Here is a 24,577-nt window from a genome sequence, read left to right as displayed (position 1 = left end):
TAAGTTATGCCTAATTTTTGAAAACCTCGATAATTCTAAAGGGCTAATTACCCCTTTAGGACTGTCTGATCTAAAATTGATGCCTTTTCTATTTGTCTGGACGTAGGCTGATAACTTTTTGTATACCACATCTAATCAACTGTGAGTTTGGGTGGGGTGCTCTGGCATTGGAAGGGAGAAATGAACTGGTTTTGGTAAAATTCCGAGAGGATACAGACCTGACATCTAGTCAGTGCATTAGCACACCCATTCATTGTAACCAGCTCTGTAATTGCCTGCTGACAAAATAAACCACTGATAATATCCAGTAACACCTCTGATAACCAGTGGCACTTGAAATTGTTTGAGGAGACAGATTTACACAACCAAATTGAACAAAGAACTAGCACAGAAATTGTAGTACTTTTAGCGTGTGAGAACAGGGGGTGAGTTAGGAAAGCTCCATAAAAAAGCTAACAGTGATATAGATAGCAGGACTACCCTTTGCAGAGAGCTCAGCTTAAAGCAGTAAGAGCAGATTAAAGTGTGCAATTCCCTAGTTATAAATAAGACAGGACAATTGAGTAGGAAGAAGAAAAAAACCCAACAACATAAGTACTTTCTATTCACCTTTTTAAGTTCTTGTAGGGTACAGGGCTGAAGGTAAAACAGAGCACGGAAACGCAAAACACTCGGATCAGAGACACTGTTTCACATCATAAGTCTCTTGCTTATCAGCCTCCTACTCACACTTCAGGGACTCCATCAGCTTGAATCATATGGGGGAAAGTGTGTGCCCTCCATCATATGCTCCATTTCCTCCTTTCTAGCTGCCAAGCCCTCTATTTTTGTGTCCCTTTTGTTTCTTTCCATCTTTGCTTATTTGTGATTAAGCGGGAAAGATTTGAAATATAAATATTTTCTGTTACACACAAAACACAATCTTCACCTGTTGAAGGTGCTGTGGAATCAACAGTACAGGATGACGTAAACAGGTCAGGATTAATGGAGGACAGATCCATCTGAGACTGTTCGGAAAAACTGACAACGCAACCTCTGGTTTATGAAAATTCCACATAATCAAAAGTTGTAGGACTAAGTTAAGGAGGAAGCACCGTATCTCTCCTATTGAACTAGCATACTGTTGCTTTCATAATCTTATTTTTTTTAATTAGTGAAGTCCTCTGTTCTAGGAAGCCCAGCTTGTGCTAAACGCTTTCGAGTTGGTGCTAGTCATTTCCTTCCTCAGACTGTAGATATACTAAGAGACAAAAAGCAAAGGAGGAAGAACATTTTACAGGCAAATGAGAAGGAAGAAAGTGATTGAGGTATCTTCATAAAACCAAAACGAGAATTTATAGCATGAAGCAGAATAAAAACAAATTTCATGAGCCCCAAATGCAGGAACAACAGCACTTATTCTGCCTCATCATGCTTCTTGGGATTTCAGAAAGACTTTTAGTGTTCAAAATTTTATTAATTTTAATATAATGAGAAACAAACAAACAAAAAAAATGATGTAAAGCTTTAAAAATGAATGGCTGATTGAGGAAAGCATAGAAAACTATTCTTGGTTTTCTTCCCCCACCACTTAGCTCCAATAAGAAGTATTTGCAATTCAAACTAAGACTATTGCCTGCATTCTTCAGCTGCACATAAGTTCTTCCTATACCATCTGTATCAAATGCCATTAAGGAAGCTAATGTAATTATCAAAATACAAGTGGGTATTTCCTGTATGCAGCAAGGTTAAAAAGGTCACTGTCTAACTGAATGGAGTACGTGCTCTCTATATTTGCTGTTCTTAGTGCTTTTCTTCATAGTCTATTCTCAGTCCATTAAATATAGCCACAAAAATTCAGCATTTAATGACAACAATGACCACATATATGGATACAAAAACTGGGAGCATCAAGTGCATGACCTTAGCTAATCTGGAATAAATGATGTATGCCTGACAATTATCTTGAAATGCTCTGGTTTACATGACTTCTTTTTCAGTGTTCTTCCGATGCCCCAAAGATACACTAATTATTTCTTTTCACTATTAGTTATTAATGTCTAAGAAAGATTAATTTCAACATTACTATTTTAGTCATGCCTGTGGCATTAATCAAATATTGGGTTAAAAACCTCGAAGTCACCAGGCTGAATCAGTCAGTGTGAATTTCTACTGCAAAGAAATACAATGTAGGCTGATAAAATCATTAAAAAAAAATATATCCTTATGAAATAAGATCATGGTTTTGAACTTCTTTTCATTATTATTAATACAATGTGTGTTTGAGTCTAACTGAACACCACCACAATTTCATCTGGTCTTTATCAAAGTTTGCCTGCATTTTCTTTCAATGCTTTTACTTTGTGTCAACTTAAACCCTTATTGGAGCTGGAAACAATTGTAATGTTAGCAAGAGCAAAAAGATAGAAGTTTTTAAATCTTATGCTGAGCTTAGAAAAAAAAAGAGTTGTAATTAACTAAACCTTAGAGATTGCAGAAATTGCATAAATATTTTACTCAATTACAGTTTCAATTCAACTGAAAAGTCTCAGGTACAGATAAAGAAACACTTAAGAAAGTTTACACTGTTAGGCCTAGTCACAGTGAAAAGTTGGCCTTCCCATGATGCTACAAAACAATAGCTTTATTTTATATGACAAAATAAAAACATTCTATTATATATATTATTTTATCACCGTAAGAAAAGTAGATATAACACAAGTAGAATTGACCACAAGGTCCTAAAATCCTAAAAGATTCAGAAAATACTAGAACTCTTTTTTTTTTTTTTTTTAACTTATATTTCCACAATGACAGCTACTTTCTCCTTCCTACTGCTAGAATTTTTCACGCAATTTAAACAAATTTGTACTGTTGTTCCCCATAGCTACTGGTAACTATGTACTGTATCTGCTGCTACAGTCCTCACTGCCTCATGTACCAAAAGACAAAACAGGAATTTTCCACAGGTAATTGCCAGAAATGAAATATGTGTTTTCATTTTTGGTAGACTAATGTTCATTTCAAAATTTGTTAGCAATGGTACAAAAAGTTTAATGACAGTTTATGCTGGTGACAGAAACTAAAGTGTGTTTTAGCTTTGATAACAGTATGAAAAAGTGATTGAGATATTTTAAATGGAAATGCAAGTTTTATTTCAAGTTTGTTATTGTAAGATCTCTTTTTTTTTTTTGACTATTAGTTAAAATTATTTGGATAGTTTAAATCTAATTAAATTAATTAAATTAAATTAAATTAAATTAATTAAATTAAAAAATTAATTAAATTAATTAATCAAATGATTGTTTTATTATTATATATTTATATTATTAAATGATTAAATAATTATGAATAATTAAAAATTAATTAAATTAATTAAATTAAATTAATTAATAAAAAGTATTCCTTCTTATAATTCAAAGGAGCCTGGATTCAAATTCATGGTTTTAATCAGGAACTAAGTTGCTAGCAAGTTCATCAAAGATGTGAAAAGTATGGTAGAAAAATATAAAGGTAAGTGAAAAGTTTGGAAATACGTAAAACTTTTAACTGAAATGACAGATTTTTCCTTTTCAAAGTGAAGCGATTATCAGAAAACAGAGGCAACAGCCCTTGTCTAGGAAAAAAAAAAGAGGAATCAAAACTGTATCAAATATAGTGAGACATCCAGTTTTCCAAAAGAAAAAGAATTTAGTAGCCACTGATCAGGAATGGGATTTTTTTTTTTTTTTCCAATTTTAAATGACTTACAATATAAAGGACTGCATATTGGTCAAAGTTTGTATTTGATGGACAGTTCTTCTCAAAAAAAGAGAGAACAAGAGTGAGAATTTAAGAAGATGGTAATTATTCCTCCAAAAATAAGATGTGTATTAAATAGAATACAGTGTTTTGCAAGACTACAGTCAAAACTGGTTTTAGAACTATAAATGACTATTCTCATATATATATATATGTCATAGTTTGTAGATGTTTGAATTATACTAATGGTCTTAATTTATGAAAAGCAAAAGTTTGCAAATATTTAGTGATAGCAGATGATAGTCTGCAGATAGAAATCATAGTCACGTTGCACAATAATTACAGCTCCACTTTTATTAGATGAAATACTATTCCAAAGAAAATATACTCCTTAAAATAACAACATCAGGCTTACAGATTTAGCAGTTCTCTTCGGTAGCCTTGACTTGACTGGCAGAATATAACATTATCACCAACTCTAGGGACCAAGAAGGACAGCTGTGTTAACACTACAGCCCATTCTTAGTGTAGGTAGATCTCCTTTTCAGAGCAAAAGATGACACGGGAAAACATGGTAATTGTGCATTTGATCCAGTACTTCTGTACTCAGTCAAGATCATTGTATTTCCTACGTTTTGGTGAGAGATTGTGGAGTTATTATTGTTATTATCATGCTAGACACAGCACAATACATGACACTCATTACACTTAGTGTCCGAAAATATGGAAGAATTATCATCCAAGTTATCAAATAAAATACCTTTAAAATAGCAATAGAAACCTGTAGAACTTGTATCTTAAGATCCATACCCTGATGAACTCTGATAGGTCAATCGAAACAACAGATTTAATCTGCTCAAACCCAAACCAATCTTTTCACTCCCTTCAGTTAAATTTGCAAAATAAAACAGATTTTAATACATTTGGATACAATTTAAAATACTAATAATGCTATGTAAGAGTTTCTGGTATGTCATTCTTTAAGTAAGAAAAGCTATAATTCTTGACTGTGGTTACTAAAAGGACTCTAAATGAAGACTACAAAATTTCCCAACAATATTATAGAGTGGCAGAAACTCTTGAGAGCACACTCACAGAAAGGGGATTTATTGCACTATACTTAAGAGATACATTTTAAAATTACAGACTTTTGTAGTCTGATCCTATGATCTGTAATGGCATTGACAAAACTGATCAGTGCCACATTATGCTGAAGAGTCTTGCAGTGATGTGTGGAATTTTTGTCAATTTTCCATTAGGTCAGTGGATTGCACAAATAAGTGATCTCCTCATTTGATGAATGAGAATTTGATCTATACAATAGAAGCCACCACCATCCAGTTTAGTATCTCAGTGAAGATTTTCGAAATGGATCCATTTTTTTAATAAGAGCCTGTAGCAATTCTTCCCTTGGCCAATGGTCCATTCAGATTTAATCAATACATGCATTTGTGTTTCTCTACCCTTCTCTTAAAAACAGTATTTCTTTAAATGGATTGATTTTCAAGTATCTGTTCTGATGTAGGGAGCAATCAATCTAATGCTATCAAAATACTATACCTGATCAGTTTCAAAAATCAAAATTAATATCAACTATCATATATCAATTGAGAAATTGCTCCAGTTAGCAAAATGACACAAAATTATTCTCTGAACATAAAATAATACAATTTAAATGTGAATTATAGGAAACCAATTCCCTGTTAAATTTAAGTGCAACAGATTTGTTTTACAATATGATATTTATCATATACTATAATTTCATTTAGAAAGTGAATGTGTTTCCTCCTCTAAAGTCCTCTTTTAGGAAATGGATCAAACCAATCAAATCTTACTGAAGACCATTCCAATTTATTTATTTTTTACTATTATTGTTTTTGGAAACATTTGAGACCAATATACAAATGCAAATATGATCCCCAAAGTCTTCTGAACCCCCCTTCCATCTAACATTACTGTTCACTGCTCTTAAACTTGTGGCTACATTTTTTGCCACAGCCACTGCCCTGGATATTTTATTTTAGTGGATGGAATGAGAAAAAAAAGGAATGGAAAATGCTGAGTGAAATATATTTTTTGTTTGTTTATTTAGATGGTAATTACTACCTGACAATTTGATAATGGCAAAAAAATCTCAGTTTCCACAAAGGATTCTGCTGACCTCAGTTGGCAAACATCTGATTGTTCTCCTATCCTGAAGCCTTTCTGACAAATGGTGATCATTTAAAAAGCATCTCTCAAAACACAGAACTATACATAGCTACAGATGTCTTGAAATAACTTGCATTTCTTGTGTTTCAGTTTCCCTTATTTACTTGACAGTAACATTGTTATAGGCTCTCCCTAGACCTGCTTTGACATCACTTTGCTATCTTAATTTGACACATCACAAGTGTCTGTATTGCCTGACAAGTTCTTTCAGCATGAGGATTTCCAATTGCAAGAAAATCTCCTTAGACAAACATCACTATTTGTAGATGATTTGATCCTAAAATTCACCATACCAACAGACAAAAATAACACATGATATAAGACAATAAGACATAGATATTTAGCTTCCCCCACCCTGCCCACCCCCACCCCCCAGCCCTCTGGGGAAGATAATGTTGGCATAAGACTAGGTTGAACACAGTAGAGACATTTCCCTTTTAGCTCTCTTAGTCCTTGCAAAAATAATTCTGATTCTGTAAGGAGTTTGAAGATGTCTAGATAAATAAAGCTTGAAGGTTAATGTTTATGCTATTACAATACCTATCAAAAATGAATCTTGAAAATATACCTAATTTTAAAACCTTTCTCTAGTTTAGTCATTCAAGAGTTTTGGCAGAATACTTTTTGCTACTGTCTTGAAGGCAGAGAAACAAGCACATCCATATCCAATGGGATGAACTACAGGAGTACCTTTACATCATCAGAGCAAGTAAGGGAGTTTTGTTAAACTTGGTTACCGATTAAAACAGTCTAGGTCATAAGAACAGGTGATAAGTAGACAGAAATTGAAGGAATATAGAAGGAGAAACTGTGACCAGCCTTAATGAGATTAGTTTTGTAAAGAAACTGGATGTAGAGGCCAGGGAAGAGGATTATTAAACTACACTTCATGAGAAATATATCTTTCAGGGCAAAACCTGATACAGAGATGTTATTTGCACCCTATAGTTTACCAGTTAGGTAGTTCTCTGGAAAATATTCCTAGGATAATAAAGTAGATTGATTCCATTTTTAAGCCTGTAGAGGAGAAAGGGTGGGGCAAATACCAGCCTGTTTCAAGTCCAAAATCAGGCGGAGTCCCCTGCTGAGTTCTGAATGATGAATTAAGTGGAATAAGAACCGGAGAACCTCTGCCTGTGGGGAGCTTCAGTCACAGCACGAACATCCTGTAGATCCTAAATACTTTTTGGCATACCACCTCGTTTTTCTTTGTACGTGGATAGTAGAGGAGAAAATAATATGTGTAAAAAAAGGTGGCTGTTCTTAAAAAAGCCGTACAACAGTTCTTTGGTCCACTGTAACAGCAGTGCTGTATACCTGATATGATGAGTCCACTTACAGGTATTATTACAGTAGTGCCTGAACATGCCAATTTTCTCAATAATAATTTGAATAATTTTTAAAAATATTTCCTTGATATAGCATCAAAAAGATTTCTTGATAATCTTATTATTTTTTTCTCACTTTCTAGTAAGAGTCAAGCTTTATGAAAAAAAATCAGAAAAGCTGGAAGTTAGGATGAGAAGCATCTATCTTAAGACATGGGAGAAACACCAAGTCACTAGAATCTTAAGGCAAAAAGACCTGTCCTTTCAAAGCCCTAATGGCTTGCAACTGGCTTGCAGCCAACATGCTACAAGCCCAATACTGCTGAAGGTAAGTGGGATTTGAGGACCATAATCAAGCCCCTGTCTTCCTCTATACAGGCTCCAATATTCTGTGCACTTCTTTATGTGCTTTCAAAGAGCAAAAATTGGTATTGTGTATTCTAATCATGTAATTTCTACAGTAGCACTTTCAACAGAAATTTAATAATTTCAACCATTTAGTGGCTTCTGTTTTTTTCAAGGTGCTTTCAGAGGTTTGTTTCAATAAATCTTACTTTACCTGGTTACCAGCATTTTTTTTTTTCTTTTTCTTTATTCTAAACTTTACAATTTTACATTTTCAGTCATTTGCTTCAGCAATAGAACCATACCTAATCAGACTACACACACGTTGGATTTTAAAGATGCCTTGATTATTAATTAATGTAACAATGGTAATATAATCAGAGACATATAAACAGTGCCAACAACTATTTCTGCACTTAAGTTATAGTGGGACCACACAAGCCAAAGACAAAAGGGAGGGCATAAGCAGTTAACCCCTGTTACATAGCCTAATATATCTTAGCAAGTGTCCAATTCATTAGACAAGGATAGAGTGGCTCATATGTGTAATTAATTATTGGCAGGTTTATGTTCAAGAAGGTGCCAGATGCTATGCATCTTCTAGTTGCTATCCGGATCTCTGATCTGTGATGTTTCCTGCCATGTTAAACATCTGCTCAGAACATACTTCTGTGTACAGGAACTTCAGAAATGCAAAAGTTATATTTACAAAATCAGATGAATGTTACCCTCTTTACTTTCTTTACTATAATGAAATCTTTTTAAAGGCATCAGAAAAGCTTCATTATGTGAAAGAGAAATGCTCTGTAACTGGTGTGGAGGCATTTATAGTTTGAAGATTTCATTGTGGATAAATAACTGAGACTGTGCTGTGGCACTTTTTCTTCAGTTCCTCTGAAAGCAAAATTTGGGATCTGTTTATTCAGTAGTAGTAACATATTCTGAAAAAAGTGTGATAGATGCAAAACTTTGAAACTCGGCTCTGCTGGACTGCATATAAAGAAAGGGATAGATCTGAATATCCAATTAGCCTTTCATCATTTTATTGCTCCTGCCATCCAGTCTTCTGGAAACCAAGTGTTATTTTCTGCCTCCATCATTACTGGAATTGGCAGTGTTCTTCAGTAAGAAACACCTTCAGTCCCAAGGCAGTCAGAGAAAAAAAAAAAAAACAATATGGAGCCTTCCAGTAAGATGATAAGAACTCATCACAGACAGAAAATTGATTGCAACCAGCACATCAAATCTGAACAGTCAATAAGTAGAGGTTTCAAATCCCTTATTTTTCTGTTTATGAAGGGCTTACAAAATGTGTAGATTGGATTTCAGTCCGCATCGATAGTTTTAACTATATCAGTTCAAGGATTTCAAGGGTTTTTTTGTCTTGCTTAAAAGTTAGCATGAAAATGAAATACATAAAAGCATCCTCATTCTTAAACAACAATCAAATCTTTTAACACTATGAAGTCATTAAACATACAGTTAATAATAATTCATGCTTTTAAACTTTCTGCTGTCATCATTCCAATCTCGTTATCTAAACAAGGCTTATTAAAAGTTTTCAGGTGGTAGCATGATTTCAGTGCAATCTTTTTGCAAGTTTTTTCAGTGGAAGATAAAAAGCAATCCATGAGCACAAACCCTACTTCCACAAATTGAGGAAAGTTGTTTTCCAGAGGACTGGGCCAGGCAATTGACAGGCTGAGCTGTGCTAAGCCTGCAGCATGATTTCTTATCAGACAGAACAGAATGTATGCTGAGACAATGAGGGAGCACGCAGAGAAAGGAGCAAAAGCTAGAAGGGGCAGAGGAGGGATTCATTATGAACTCCTTATCCTTAGAAACTAGCTCAGAGTTCATGCCTCCATACAAACCAAAGAATCCATAACATTCCTGACCCTGACTGACACATTGCAAATGACACTAGCCTGACCACTGCAAAACATCTTTCCAACATGAACATTTTTTAACTTTCACCTTGACTTCTAACAGGAATCTTCTGATATCCAGTAGGGTTGAGATCATATTGTACTCTCTCCCAGCCTGCAGCTCAGCATTCAAAGATTGTGCTGCACTATCACTGGTTTTATTGATCCTTCCCTCTGCTATCCATAGCCTCATAAGAACACAGTATTTTATAAAATTTGCAGATGGACCAGATGAGCTTTTTTCCATTTACTCACTACAAAATGATAGTATGCCTAAATGCTAGTACATAGCAGATGGAAGTTGATGAAGAAAAATTCATGTAACTTCAGCCTCAGCTAAGACAGTACTGGGTATCATTTCTTTAACCAGACATTAATATTTATGAAAATTGTAGATATCTTTTAATCATCCTCTGATAAATGGGCTGAGTAAAAGGCTGATCCTTGCCACCCAGACCACTCATATAAGACTCATATTCACCACTTTAAAGAATTTTAAGGAATCATTTTAACGTACATATATGGCCATGTATTCATATACTGAAATGTGAGGACCAAACTTTAGGTGACATGAGCATTACATGCTTGTCTGAATAGACAAGATTCTTTATGGAGAGAAAAGAGAAAATGTCTCACAGACCACACTAAAATGAGCTTCAGAGTAATGGTTAAAGAACTTCACTTAAAAAAAAATAATAATTATATTTATGTATGTATATATGCCTATAAAATCTGGAAAGAGACTTATTTCATAGTAATCTGAACAGTCACTTCAATGCCTCAAAGACACGATATATTCCCAACAGCATCTGACCAACAGCAGAACAAGCAGAAAAGCACCTTTTCTTACAGATCACTGCAGATATCTAGATGACACTGTGGTGTATCTGCTATGACCATATGAATAAATGCAGAGATTGCAATACTAGAGCAAATGATAATGCAAACTTAATACCATAAAGTGCAGGGTATAGCCTAGACGAAATGGGGATTTGCAGCACTAAAACCATTTGGCAAGTACATTATATTTTTCCTCCTGAGAAGCTGGATTGAAGATACATAATCAGAAAGAAAAGCAAACCTCTTTCAAAGACTACAAGTAATATTGTTCTCAATACTTGGTGGGAAGTCCTAGTAAAGTCTTCCAATGTTATTTAACCTCATTATGCATTCAGTTAGTAGAAAGACTAAGATATTTTGTATTATCTAAGTTCTTTTTCCACATACAGCATCAGATTCCCTCTTCTCTTGAGTACCTTGGTTAAAATCAGTTGCTCGTGTTGCAGTACACAGCGCCTATCTGTCTACTATCAGTCACTCTTGTGCCTTGCACTTTAGTTTCCCCACTGCTGTATGTGTGTATCAATCCTGGAGTACTGACTACAGGACCGGATGGTAGTAGAGTGGCTGAAGTTGTGCACAGAAATATAGCTACTCTTTCTGAGCATCCAGGGATTGGATGTGCCTTTGTTGCCCGAGCACTGAGTTAAAAGTGCTCAGAGTACACTAACTGTTGTAACAATACCTACATTCTTTTGGTGGCTTCTTCCCTCATCTCCTATCTTCTATGTCTGTGTTCCTTCTTCCTAGAGATTGGACTCAGCATTTGGCTACGCTGAAATTGAGATGCAATTATTAAAAAAAAAAAAAAAAAAAGATTCAACATCTCTCTTCAGCAAAATGCCTTTTCTTCTCATTTTTATAGCTTTATCTAGTCAGTTCTCTTTGCCAGCAGCAATTCAATACTGTAATCAAGACTATTAACAAAGGTATCAAAGTAGGATAAAAAAAAGTAGCTCAGAGTTTTAGCACTATTCAGTTTTTCCTTACGTGCAGTTAAATTTTAATTAAAGTAAACTCTATGTTTATATTTACTGCCTTACTAGTTAGTATTTATTCATTTATTTTGTTCAGAACAATTTTCTGTTTGATAGTTGCTGTGCCTCAGAATGGGAAGAATTATCTACAGTCTTATTAGTTGAAAGAAAACATGAAGATACAAACAAAAATATTTTCTTTGTGGCAGAGTGAGAGTGCAGAATGAACAGGAAAGGAATGTTCTGAAAGTGCACGCACTCACTCTGCATTACAGCATCTGTGCTTCTGAAGTGTCTTCCTTCCCAGGAAAATTATTATCATGTTTTTCCTAATACAAAACTTGTACTGATTGAGATAACTAGAAACAAATTGTGCCTGCATTGGTAGATGTCACAGTCATGTTGCACTTGATATCTTTGGAAGCTTTTAAAATAGTGCCATTTAGCACTCAAGTTCTATCTGTAGTTTCCAAAGGTATGTTTTGGTCAATTTTTTGATTGTTTCAAGAAATCGCCTGTCAAATACCATACAAAGCAAGTCCTTCACCACTTCTATTGAATATTTTCATAGGGCCATGTGGTGAGTTAATGAGGAGAAAAATTTTCTACTCCTATCAGCAACAAAATGTTTTCTGTTTCATCTGATTTGAATTGTGTATGTATCAGAAACATACTAAGTGTGCGCCAAAGAATTTGTAAGAGCTCTTTTGGAGAAGGCATATCTGGCTGACAGTCTACCTAAATAATCATAGAGGAAAATGAAAAGCATTGGTAAAGTTTATTTGGTATCTCAGAGAAGGGAAAGGAAGGGATCAGATGTGACTGTGTTTCAATTGGATTTATTGCAGCTTAAGACACTCAGTACAGCTGTACTGAAAACAATTTTACTCATCTGCACTTGACAAAAAGAGGATATAGCTTTTCTTTCAGATACAGATCACATTACACTTGCCTGTAACATTTTCACCTAAAGGCTAGAATGTTGTAATGCACTTTGCATGGAAGGTATTTGCAGACCATATGGAAACTAGAGTTAGTGAAAACATACCTGTGCAAGTGTCAAATGAAACTCCACAATCAGTACAGCTAAGCTTAAATACGTGACCTACACATATTGCATGTTTGTTTCCAATTAGATTCTATAAGGACAATTTTAACCTTTGCAACTTCTGTTCTCTGAGGCATTAAAGAACCTGTTCTGTTGATGAACCACAGTAATAGTGGACTGTTTTTGGTAGACTTTGTTTGAAGCTATTGCAGTTGACTGCAAATCAGTCGCTTTTAAACTATCATTGAGGACACTTTCTGTGTATAAAATACTCTGGAAAATTGATGAAATATTTGAAAAACTGTGTTAGATACTTTGAAAAAATAACTTGTTTGAGGACAAAAAAAAAAAAAAAAAAACCCACAACTATTTCAGTAAGTAAATGGATGAAGAGTTTTACAAAAAAGATATGTTTTGCAGTATCAGATAGGGCTCTTGAACGTGATAGGATTCCTCTGCTACCAATTTACACAAATAAGCATGAATTGTTAATGATTTTGAATAAGAGTGGTCTTGGTATTTGGTCTAGAACTGACCAGATCATTGCAGCCATATCACTTCAACTCCATTCAAAAGTTAAGAAGTCATTGCTAAGGTACTGAATATCATTTCCTTCAAGAAAACCTCTGTGAAAGTCTTCCATGGGACAGAATGTTGACACAAGTTAAGGGAAAATGAAGTGGCATAGTTTGAATTTAAGATATTTTGTTGGAACTCTGGGACAGACTAGCTGTCTGACAGACTAAGTGAAATAATGACTGTCCTGTATATATTTCTCCGAGTAGATATATTAGCAACATCTACCTGACAGCATCAGATATTCTGGAAAGTTGTCATAATTAACCCGCTTTAGAAGTATTACAAATTCTTTTCTGTTCAAAATCACACATCTTCATTTTGCCATCAAGGTTGTCTGAAAATTTTCAGATTTAAGGAAAATTTGACCAAGAAAATTCTTTATACCATATGCAGGTGTTGAAAGGCAGCAAGAATAGGGAAGATATTTTAGGCTTTAATAATGAAAGAGGCAAGCCTAGTATAAAGCAATAGATTTGTTTGTGGTGATCAATTTGAAAAAAAAAAAAAGAGCACCTTCAGACTTTATTAGTTCCTTCTTAATTGTTGTAAATACAACTTTTATACACAAAGCACAAATTAAGCTATTTCATATAGAACTGTCAAGCTAAATACTACTGTCAGTGAAAAAAAAAAAATCAAGTTTAAATTATCCATGCCCCACAGGAACTGTGTGTACTCACATATCTTGAATCACTCTACGAATAATCTCTGTTTTGCAGTCATTATACAAAGAGCACATTTGAGGGGTAAAACCACCATTAGTTTTCAGTAAACAATGACAGGAAATTTATCAAAGTAAATTAGGTAATGGACTAGGAAAGAATTTAGCACTTTTTTTCAAGTAGAATTTAACTAAGCAAGATTGGTTTAGTTGAGATCAAGGGTGCAATGAAGACAGCAAAGATGAGAAATACATAATGACTCTGAAATCTGCTCTGTTAGTTCCCTGTGAAGAAGTCCAACTACTTCAGAAGGAGAAAACAGACCCTCAGGTCCTGAAGCATGTGGTGTACAAATTTAATCTGTGTATGGATTTGTTCTTTACAGATTGCTACTTCAGTATCTTGGGGTGAAAGTACTGTTTTTTAGGAATTAACTCCATGTTAGGTTCATAACCAGTGACTCATGAGAATGAATTGGATGCCTGAGTCACAGAAGACAGCATTTTGAAAGGCAGGCAAGTGGAGTATGAGAAGAATGCTATAGCTAACAAAACCACATCTCTGAAACAGGCAATGAGATAAACTCATACTGCCATGTAGTCACGGTATTCCTGTAGCATCTAGCTTTTCATCATGTCATATGCAGAGAACTGTGGGAGCCCTGTTTAATTTTCAAGAACTTGTTAATCTATTAAAGATCTGAGGTGAAACGAAGACAATTTTATCATATTGTATAAAAACTAAAGTGTAATTAGTTGTCAAAAAGAAGAGGGTAAAACCGCTATGAATTTTGCAGTTAATTTTATTGAAATGAAAGACTTGATGAAATCCTTGAAACATTTTTACAGTCATCTCAATGTTCTCAATGAGTAGCTCATTAAAATGAGAGCAGTAACTTATTCATAGCTATGAAATAAACAACACAAAACATCTGAAGTTTCCGAGAATTATAAAGCTACTTTACCATTCCTTGTATTAAAAATCTAAACCAAAAAAAGGAAAAGGATATTTAAAAGATTTTAATCATAAAATTAAATATTTGTAGCTTTAAGAACAAAAGAGAGCCAATGTGAGGAACAAGAAAGACCCTAGAAAGACTATAAAGTATTTAGAGAAAATGCATATATAGTAGAAGGAGTTTTGACACTTGAACACAAACTGTGTTGTTTGTTTGTTTGTTTTTTCATAGGTCTTCACACATTATAAGCTTTGCACTAATCACAGAATCATAGAATTGCTCAGGTTGGAAAAGACCTCAAAAATCATCAAGCCCAACCACAACCTAACCATTCTGCCCTAACTCTCACAACTCTCTGCTAAATCATGTCCCTGAGCACCACATCCAAACAGTTTTTAAACATATCACTGGATGTATTTAAACTCAGCCACCTCCCTGGGGAGCCTATTCCAGTGCTTAACAACCCTTTCTGTAAAAAAGTTTTTTCCTGATATCCAACCTAAACTTCCCCTGGCTGAACTTGAAGTCATAATGACTTTTTCCTCTCAGAAAAGCAATACTGTGTGTAAGAATAATTATGAAAAAAAAAAAAAAAATTAGTTGGCTGAATGTATGCTTCTGCATGTGTGATGTAAGAACAGTGCATGCTCATGTCAATTCACTATTTTGTGTGCATTAGCACTGATTCATTACTTCCTGCATAAGTTACCCTATTCACACTTAGCATAATTTCTGCATTACTTACTGCCTTACTTATGAGAATTTATTTTCCCAAATTTCATAACTGCTTAGCAGTAACATTAACATTACTATACATTAAAAGAACTTTTCTTAATCAATCAATCCAATCGATCATTGCTAGTAATTTCCCTTGGGATAACTATTTACCAACTGACCCACCAGAGCAAACAGCGTCTATACCAAATCCAGATGCATGTATCAATAATGTTAGACCACATTCTTCAATTTATTTTCTTCCATGCAAATTCAATACACTTTTTTTATGGTACCACCAGTTTCTCAAAATCAGGATGAAAAATGCAAAAGTATTTTGAGGAGGAAAAGCGTATTATGGAGAGGTTTTTGCATTCCAGGATGGAAAGGTGGAAACAGAAGCTGAGATTTTAAATTACTTTAAAAAACAAAAAACAGTTAAATAAGAGTAAGTTAAACCATGAGACATTAACAACCAATTCTCTTACTTACGAAAAATCACTGAAAAGTAACATTTTTCATATCAATCTTCTTATAGCTAAAATAAATATAATCTTGTAACAAAACAGTACCTTCAATCAACAGCTCTTGTCCATGACTGCCCAATAATGTTCGGGATAGAAAAGGGGCAAAATCAACAAAAATTTCTCGCAGGAGAGGGGCCACCTTTTCTAAGGCTCTCTCAAGCTTTGCCGTGATACTGTGGAAAAACAGAGATCATGATTTGAGAAAAGATTAAAAACTGGAAATTAAATGATGTCAAACCACACCTGTTTCTAAAAGTTGCTCTAAGTTGCTTAGAGAAGAGGAAGACCGTAATTTAACTAGATTTTATGGTGCTTAAATGGTTTGACATAAACAAAAAAGCCATTTCAGCCTCAAATTCTACAGCATTTACAGGGTACTCCAAAACAAGAACAAATTTTATTCTCATTTTTAAACATTATTAGAGGAATCATTTCTCATTTTATTGTACATCAATTAATATTTAGCATTTAAAGTTTCTCATTTAAACATGATAGGAAGCTGAGATATTCAAGTGTAACTATTGCACCTTTCTCATCTTACTTTTTTATTTACGTTTGAGAGCTTGAAAAATATTTATTTGTGTGAAGCAATCAAATCAAACAGATAGCTTGATTCTTTTCTTCAAGCTTTCACATAACATATCTGGTATTTCAATAATTGACCAGAAAATGCATGAGAAAGATCTAGCCTAGGAGTCAAGGGTATCAACATTCTTTTCTTCAACTTAGAAGCAATGTGATCACAAATTAAGCCAATTAGATTCTTTTTTTATGCCCTCTTCAATTTAAAAACTTGACGAGGCATAACACTTATGTCCTTTGAAACTCTTATGCCAAGATTAAAAACTTGCAGCATTACATGAGAGAAATAAATTATTACTCAAAAGATATAAACTACAGTGCATACATATTCTGGTCTACCAATATATGAATTTATATATTTTTTTTCAGACTGCTTGTGGCAGGGAGTATTTTCTTCACACTGGAATAACAATACAAAAATATTATTGTGTTTAAAGGAACATTAATAGGAAGATGTTTTATTTATTAATAGAAAATAAGAGAACGAACGCTGACTTTTAAATTTGCAATAATATCTACCATTGCAAACTATAAAAGACCTTTTCATTTTGGTCATGTGAAGATTCCTACATTTGAAAAAAAAGATGACATTATAAACAAAATGGAAGGTTTCCTTGAATAACTTAAAGTGATTTCATTGAGTTCCTATAGCTTATTTTCTTTCAACATGCTGCCCTCCCATTTCAAATTCAGATACTGATTTTCTAATATTCTAAAGGAGGTTTCCATATCACCAGTCTTTGTTTTATGATAGAGTTTCTCTTCAATCTACTTAAAAAACTGATGACTACCTTTGAGTTTTTCATTTGAAACATGAATCTATACTAAGATTTTGCTGCTAGAGACTAAAAAAACAAACAAACAACAACAAAAAAAAACCTGCTAGATTACTTAAGACTTCTCTAAACTATAACTTTTCACTGCAAATTTACTTAACGGATTTTAAATCCGTTCTGATTTTAGGGTTCATTTAACTCTGACAACTTTATGTTGAAAAAACTTTTATTTAAGACTTTTATTTAAAAATTTATTTTAAAAACTTTTATTTAAGAATTCAGTGACACAGAAGGTTTGGATGTCTTGTTAATCAACACCCTGGATGATAATAAACACCTTGCTATTAAATGGATTGCTGATGGTTTTAGTATATTATGGATCTATTAATGGGAAATTTGGGATAGTATTCTGTGAAAGCATGAGATCAAAGTTCAAAGATCACTCTTCAAAAATACATATCAAATATCAGAATTTAATATTTAAATGGATTAAAAAAAAAAAGAAGAAAAACGTCTTGTTTGCCTTGATATAAATCCCTGGTGCATGTACATGTTGAAAACTGACTGGAGTCCTGGTCCTCTGATTTCAAAAATAACAAACAGAATTAAGAAAAAAGCATAAAGAGAAACCCAAAAATGATTCAGGAAAGCAGGTGGCCCATCTACTGAATTTTTGGTTCACACATATGCACAAAAAACAGCAAAGGAGGACAGACAGCCTGATCTGATACTACAGCTGCTTCTCATGTCTATTATATCTTATAATGCACCCTGCAATCACTTGGAAAATCTCTGGAGATTTCATGACTGAATTAGGAGTTTTAAAGGATATTCTGTAAAAAATTAACAAGGTTTTCTCCACTCCACTTGCAGATATTTTTAAATGCAAAGAAAATTTTAATACTATCCAAATTCAAGATTCCTTAGTATAGAAAGACAAGCAATAGGAATTTTAGAGGGTAATTCTGAAGAAGTATTAGCTATTCCATGGCATGTGCCCCTTGCTATACCAACTCAGATCTAGCATGCCTTTTAGTTAGCTACATGAATGCATGTCTCGTTTCACCCTCTCCACCCTAAATAGGTCTTTTGTTTGCTCAGAAGAGGTTTTCTCTCCACTTCCCAGTGCCCTATTGCCCAGCTGTGCTTGCGTTCTGATTTTTGCTTTCAATGATAGCAAAGATCTGGTCAACTAAAAAATAATTCTTAATAAAGTTTCAGTGTCTGGCATAGTTCAAAGAAGTTAGAATTTTCAGTGAAGTGCTATTATAGTACTATTATGGTCTGTACATTCCTAGTATTGAACAAGTTTGTAAATATCCATTGAATTATACAAATAACTACAGTAGAGCATATGAGAGAAACTGAAACACATTTTTAAGTATTTCTATTTTTTATTAACACTGTTTTGTATGTATGAGGTTGTTGTAGGAGGAGAAATAGTAAAAGTTAGAGCTTGTGTACCTCATGTTTTCAGCTGAATCCTCTGGCATTGGAGCAACAGTTTGGACAGCAGGGAGATTTTTGCTGGTAGCACCATTCACAAAGCTGGATGACGAAGAGGAAGAAGAAGATCCTGAGTCTACTGCACCTGTCCCCCAAAAAATACAGGTCTTAATTCAGTCTGAAAAAATACAGCTTTTAGAGACTTTCAATATAGCTCATCTTATTAATCTATTTTTAAGTAAAGAAATCATGTTATTTACTCTAAAACAATTAAAAACATTCAATGTGACTATAATACAAATTATTACCTTATTTTGATGGTCTAGTTATAATAAACTTAAATAACTACTGAAAGTCAGGCAAAATAAATCCTTACCTCATTTTCATTATTCCCAAATTACATTCCAAAGATGAAAATATTTTTACATCATCATGTAAAGCAAGATCTTTCTAAAATAGAGGTATATTTAAGATGAGCTTGAGTGGAGAATAGAAGCTTAACTATTATATTTTTTTCTACATATACACACTTCTTGGCTGCCCAGTTGCAACTATAGGCAGAAAATAGAATATAAATTTAAATAATAACAGAGAAAATAGAAAACACACATTCCTTCAGCAAGTAATGGTGGAAACCAGTGTTCAAAAGAATAATAATACTCCAATAACATTCTAATTTTTATTTTTTCAGTTTCTTTCCTCAAGTCAAGAAGAATTTTTAGACCTTAAAAGCAGGGAGGGCAACGAGGGTATCATTTCAATGGGTTGTGAACAGCTGCTCAGAAAAAAAAGATGCAGACAGAGTGTACATTTATACTTTATGTGATCTGGGTCAGAGCTAAGGGCTAAACTTAGACTCTAAATGCCAATCTATCATGTTTGCTGAAACGGCACTGTGAGTTCAGACTCTCTGAAGCAAAACAGAAAAGGCATACAGTGGCCACGAGCGGTAGCAAGAGAATCCTGATAAATGCTGTCAGTGTTCTACTGCACAGTCACTGTGTAATACATCATGGTAACATAGGTATCAGCAACAGTGGTGTAGTTGGAGGGATGGCCGTGCTACCAGAGTTGAGGGTGACAAGCAATGAGGGAAATTTAGCCAGGTTAGCAATGAGAGATGAGAGAACCCAGAAACTGAAGCTTAGGGATCAACTGCAGTGTTCCAACACTTTTTTAAATGATAACTGGTAACTCCTCGTTGCTGCTTAGTGTTAGCAATTGTGATACAGGCGTAAATATCCGCATATATATATATATATATATATATGTATATTTCAATTTCTTATAAATAACAAATAAAAGATCAGGGAAGCCTTTACAGTTTCTTAACTGCTTAAACAGCCATCTGACAATGAAGACAAGGTCAAATGCTGGTAATGGTGAAAACTTTTCAGATAGGAGGGACAAATACATATTTTTTTGCCTTAAAATATTTTTTGTCGAAAAAAAAAAACACCTTAGATAAAGATTTGACTTTTGTCTGGCCAACTAAAACCAGTTACGTTCAAAACAATATCAAAATGAACTAGGCTTTGTTGTGCTACTAAAGTAATGATAGATTCCTCTCCTTCCAAAGTTTTTTTTTCATTATGGCTTTTGTCTAAAAGCAGCAGTTGGTCAGTAATTCAGCAAGCAATGCCCCCAGCAGAGAAGGCCAAACAGACTAAGAACTATATGTTTAACACAGAGTTGAGAATCGGGGCAGGAATTACAGACATCAATTCTATAACAGCAGAAACATATTCTTAAAGAAATGAAGGAAGAAAATCTCTCAACGCAAACAGTCAACACATTGAAAGGGCATCAGTAACACTCATCTCGTTTCATCATGACAGTGACATTGACTGTGACAGCGATGACATACAGAACATAAACATGGATTCCAATCCACAAAAAACTTAAAACAAACAAACAAAGAAACAAAAACCCCACACCTTCTTCAGAAGTCCAGCAAAGAACAGGTCTCAAATATAAAATTACATTGGCAAGGCATCTGTGACATACTGTAAAATCAGCTGTAAATAGGTTTGGGGGGACACCTAGTGTTTCTAAAAAAACTGTATAATGTTCCTTTTTCATCAAAGTAAAAATCTCTGATCTTTAATGAAATTCTCTTTATTACTCTAAAATCATTAATTACATAGATAATTATGCAGAGTCTACATGTATATAAACCAGAAAACATCTGGATAATTGACATCTACATCTCAAAAATTGACATATATGATAATTGTTTTAACTTAGTTAAAAATTGTGAAATGAGCATTTTAATTTAATACTTATACATTGTCTATGTTAGGCTAACTTTTACTGCCATTAATGCACTTAGCACTTCTGAAGTGTTGATAATAAGTTCAAACCTTTAAGCATATGTTGGAGAGGAAATACATTTAAAACTATTTCTTAAAAGAACTAATCAGTATGTTTCATTTGGGGGAATTCAGGCATAAAAGACTTTACCAAATAAGATCACAAGAAGTTCAACACGCATATAATTCTGGCTAATTAGATCTAATACTTGCTGGAGTTCCATCTAATCAATACTTTCCCATAAATCAAGCTAATCCACAGACTGGGAGACAAAAACAGAAGCACTAAAAGAAAACAAAACAAAAATCTACCACAAAAAAAAAAAAAAAGTGATAAAATCTATTTTAAAGAATAAAAACAACAACAACAAAAAAAACCCTTTTCAACCACAGTGAACCATGGTATCTGCAAAACCGTCCTCTACTAGAAGTGGTATCAAGGACGTGACTCGTTTTTAAATGCTATTACTTACAAAGAAGAGCTACTACATTCCAGCCAAAACACTCCAGATCTTTAATCAGTGAGGAGACTGAAAAGCTCACACTACTCAATACAATTTGGAAAACAAGATTTTCATTGTAGAATATTTTTTGCATGATACAAGAGGACCTAAAAGGAAATCCATTCAAGATTAACAGAAGTGGCTACACAAAATGAAAGCATTTACAGAAATGATAACATTATTTAGAGCCTCTATTATTCCCATCTGCTTTAGGATTATTAGATTTTTAGATTTTTTTTTTTTAAATCCTTAAATAAATAGAAAGTTCTATTACCAGATATTAAAGGTAATCTGCAAAAGGAAAGAAAAAAAATGAACGTCTTCATGTTACTGCACGAAGTAGAAAGATGCCAAAAGCTTTCCCCTCATTTTCTGCAACCCCAGGGAGATTTTCATTTTCTCAACCTCTGACAGCACTTGTGATATCCTTGAAGAGAGCTCTTCTCTCAAGTGCTTTTGCTTAGTTTAGAAAGAAAACATAGCAAAGCCAGACATTTCAAAGCAGTTTAAGTAAACATCAGTTGCTCTCACAGTAAGGATTCATTTATGATAGGAAAACACAGCCTCCATGGTCAACAGGCTGTTTCACAAAAGACAATTCTACTATTACTATTTAAAATAATTAAGAAGTTTTGTACTCTTTCTATAGGTCACAATAAACTGTTACTGAGAAGACACAACCAGAGTTAAATTAGGTAGGTTCTTACTGAAAAACCTTCCAAAAACCATGGAATGATTTTTAAAATATGACAAATAATTACCAAAAAAACTGAAGTCAACAATATATGGTATACGCTTACCTAGAACCCTTTAAGTTCTTTGAGGCATAAGGAGGTATTTGTTGGTATATATCACACAAGCATCCTCTACTGTAGAACATGGAAAAGCTAGTTCACTTGAATTCTCAACTTATTCAAAGGCTGCACAAGTCCATTGTGCAGTATCAAAGATAGTAAACATAAACCAAGAGAAAGTTCTGTAACTAACAAAGGCCAAGACCTAATCTTCCTTTTCTTTTTTTTTCCTTTTTTTTTTTTTTAAATTTGAAAAGTACAAAAACAGTAACAGAAAAGATGGCTGAAAAAGAAAATAAATCACTAAAAACAACAAAACCAAAGAACAGACAGGAAAAATGAGGGGTCACAAAAATATTTAAGGACAATACCTGTTGTATTAATCATACTTTTTGGTGTAGCTCCTGTTGCAGCAAAGATATTAGGTGTACTACCCGGTGGCAGCCCGCTCCCCGCTGTGGCAGCTCCAACTGTGGTCACAGCCAGGCTACCTGGTGGAGGCTTCTTCACTGGCACGACCACACTCCTGCATGAAAAGGAACAGCAGATTATGAAGACTCTACAGCAGAATTAGGAAGAATATTTGTTTATTATGAGATTACACTCCGTTATAACGCTCTTGATAAGAACACACAGTAATGCAATTTCTTTATTCTTTCTGAGTAGATGAAGACTATGTTAACTGACTGTTGTCTGCACTTTCAGGTGATGCTGAGAAACTCATTTTCTCTTTCAATGCCTCCAAAATGGAAACGTGTCAACATTCACTGATAAGCTATTGATAACACTATGAGCACCTGTGTCCTAGATTTGCAAAGAAAATGTCAAAAAACGATGCCATTGTACTGCTAGTAAACATTTAATCATAGAATATGGATATTATGCTCATTTAAAAATAGTATTTTAAAAGCAGCCTTGGGAATTTGCAAGCATTTTAGAAGAGAACATGCCTCGACACAAAAATGGAAGATACGTATCTCATAATATACACACATATACAGATGACTTATTGCACTCAAACAAACATATTCACATATGCTCATCTAATCTTAAAGCACTCTTCTTTCAAATCTCAAAACCAAAAGATTTGTGGAACAGATTAAAAGGGAAGAAGGAGAGAAAGATTACAGGGACATTTACTTAATACTTGTTCAGCACAGGACTGCAAAGTGTAGACTGGTAAATTTAAATTTTTCCATTTAATACATCCATATCTTTACAAAAAGTATCTGCTCCAAAAAAGTATATTTCAGTAGAAAACCTGAAAAAGACATCTCTGAACAAGAGTTTTAAAACTACCTTGAAGCAAGTACTTCAGAAAGGTAATTCTAGGCATATGGATGGTTTTCTGTCTCCTCCCATTTACATTAGCAGAAGATGAAGTTGTAGAATTCAATAGCTATTGATTAAGATAAGTGATCCTAAAATAATTCCTTTTCTCTGTTAATGATTTCCTGCAATCCTTGTGGATATAGTGTTTATAGTGCAGCTGCAGGTGCATAACACTGAGCCTACAGAAGGAAACTAATCTGCTGTGTAACAATATGAAATTTCCTAAGACTAGCTGCTGTCCAAGCAAAAAGATCTCAAGCTCAATTAATACTTCAACCAAAGACTCAGTTTCTGGAATACCTGAGTTCAGGGATACAGTACTTCAGGTACCAACAAGAGCAGAGTTCCTACAGTGTCACACTAACAAGACATCTTGTGCATCTGAAGCAAGAATATGTCCTGGTTACAGCAATCTCAAAAGGAAAATAAAACCATTCATTACCTACAGCATCTCTGTACAGAAATGCAATAAGGAAGCTAAAATTAGTGCCAGTGAAGTACGAATTTAGATATCCCACAGGTGAAAAAGCACAGGCCTAAGCTGTGGCATCTCATCCTTGGGGATCTTCCAGATCTGCCTGGACATGGTGCTGTGCACCCTGCTCTGAGTGTCCCTGCAGGAGAAAGGGCTGGGCCATGTGACCTCCAGTGGTCCCTTCTCACCTCAACCATCCTACTGTATCTGGCTGTTGAGGCACAAGAAGAAATCACACAGCAATCTCAGACTCACCTATGTTAATGGTGCATATATTAAGCAGCCCAAGAACGTGTGTAGCAAAGTATAGCTCATAAAGGTAGAAAAGGACAGAGACGCTGTTGATAGCTCCATAAGGGTAAAAACAAACAAACAAACAAACAAACAAACAAACCCTCTAAGAAAATTAAATATTTTTTTAAAAAAGAAACTCGGAGATGTGAGAAAGAAGTGTGTATCCATGTTATACATGTCATTGCAGCAGATTCTGGACATGCATTTAGATGCAAGCCTGAGGTAT

General features: G+C 34.2%; 1 protein-coding gene across 1 annotated transcript in view; it reads right to left on the bottom strand.

Moving 5' to 3' along the window:
* NBEA (neurobeachin) overlaps positions 1-24,577 on the bottom strand; it is a 466,212-nt gene that overhangs the window by 256,805 nt on the left and 184,830 nt on the right. Inside the window, exons 32-34 of the mRNA XM_042868525.1 lie at positions 22,622-22,776; positions 18,660-18,786; positions 15,883-16,010 (exon numbers count right to left, since the gene is read on the bottom strand). Coding sequence (XP_042724459.1) covers positions 15,883-16,010; positions 18,660-18,786; positions 22,622-22,776 — 410 coding nt within the window. The remainder of the gene's footprint in view (positions 1-15,882; positions 16,011-18,659; positions 18,787-22,621; positions 22,777-24,577) is intronic.

Source organism: Lagopus leucura, unplaced genomic scaffold (assembly GCF_019238085.1).
Source record: "Lagopus leucura isolate 7727_CA_CO unplaced genomic scaffold, USGS_WTPT01 Super-Scaffold_100001, whole genome shotgun sequence".
Lineage (NCBI taxonomy): Eukaryota > Metazoa > Chordata > Aves > Galliformes > Phasianidae > Lagopus > Lagopus leucura.
The sequence above is the reverse complement of the archived record's forward strand: the minus strand, read 5'-3'. Positions and strand labels throughout refer to the sequence as shown.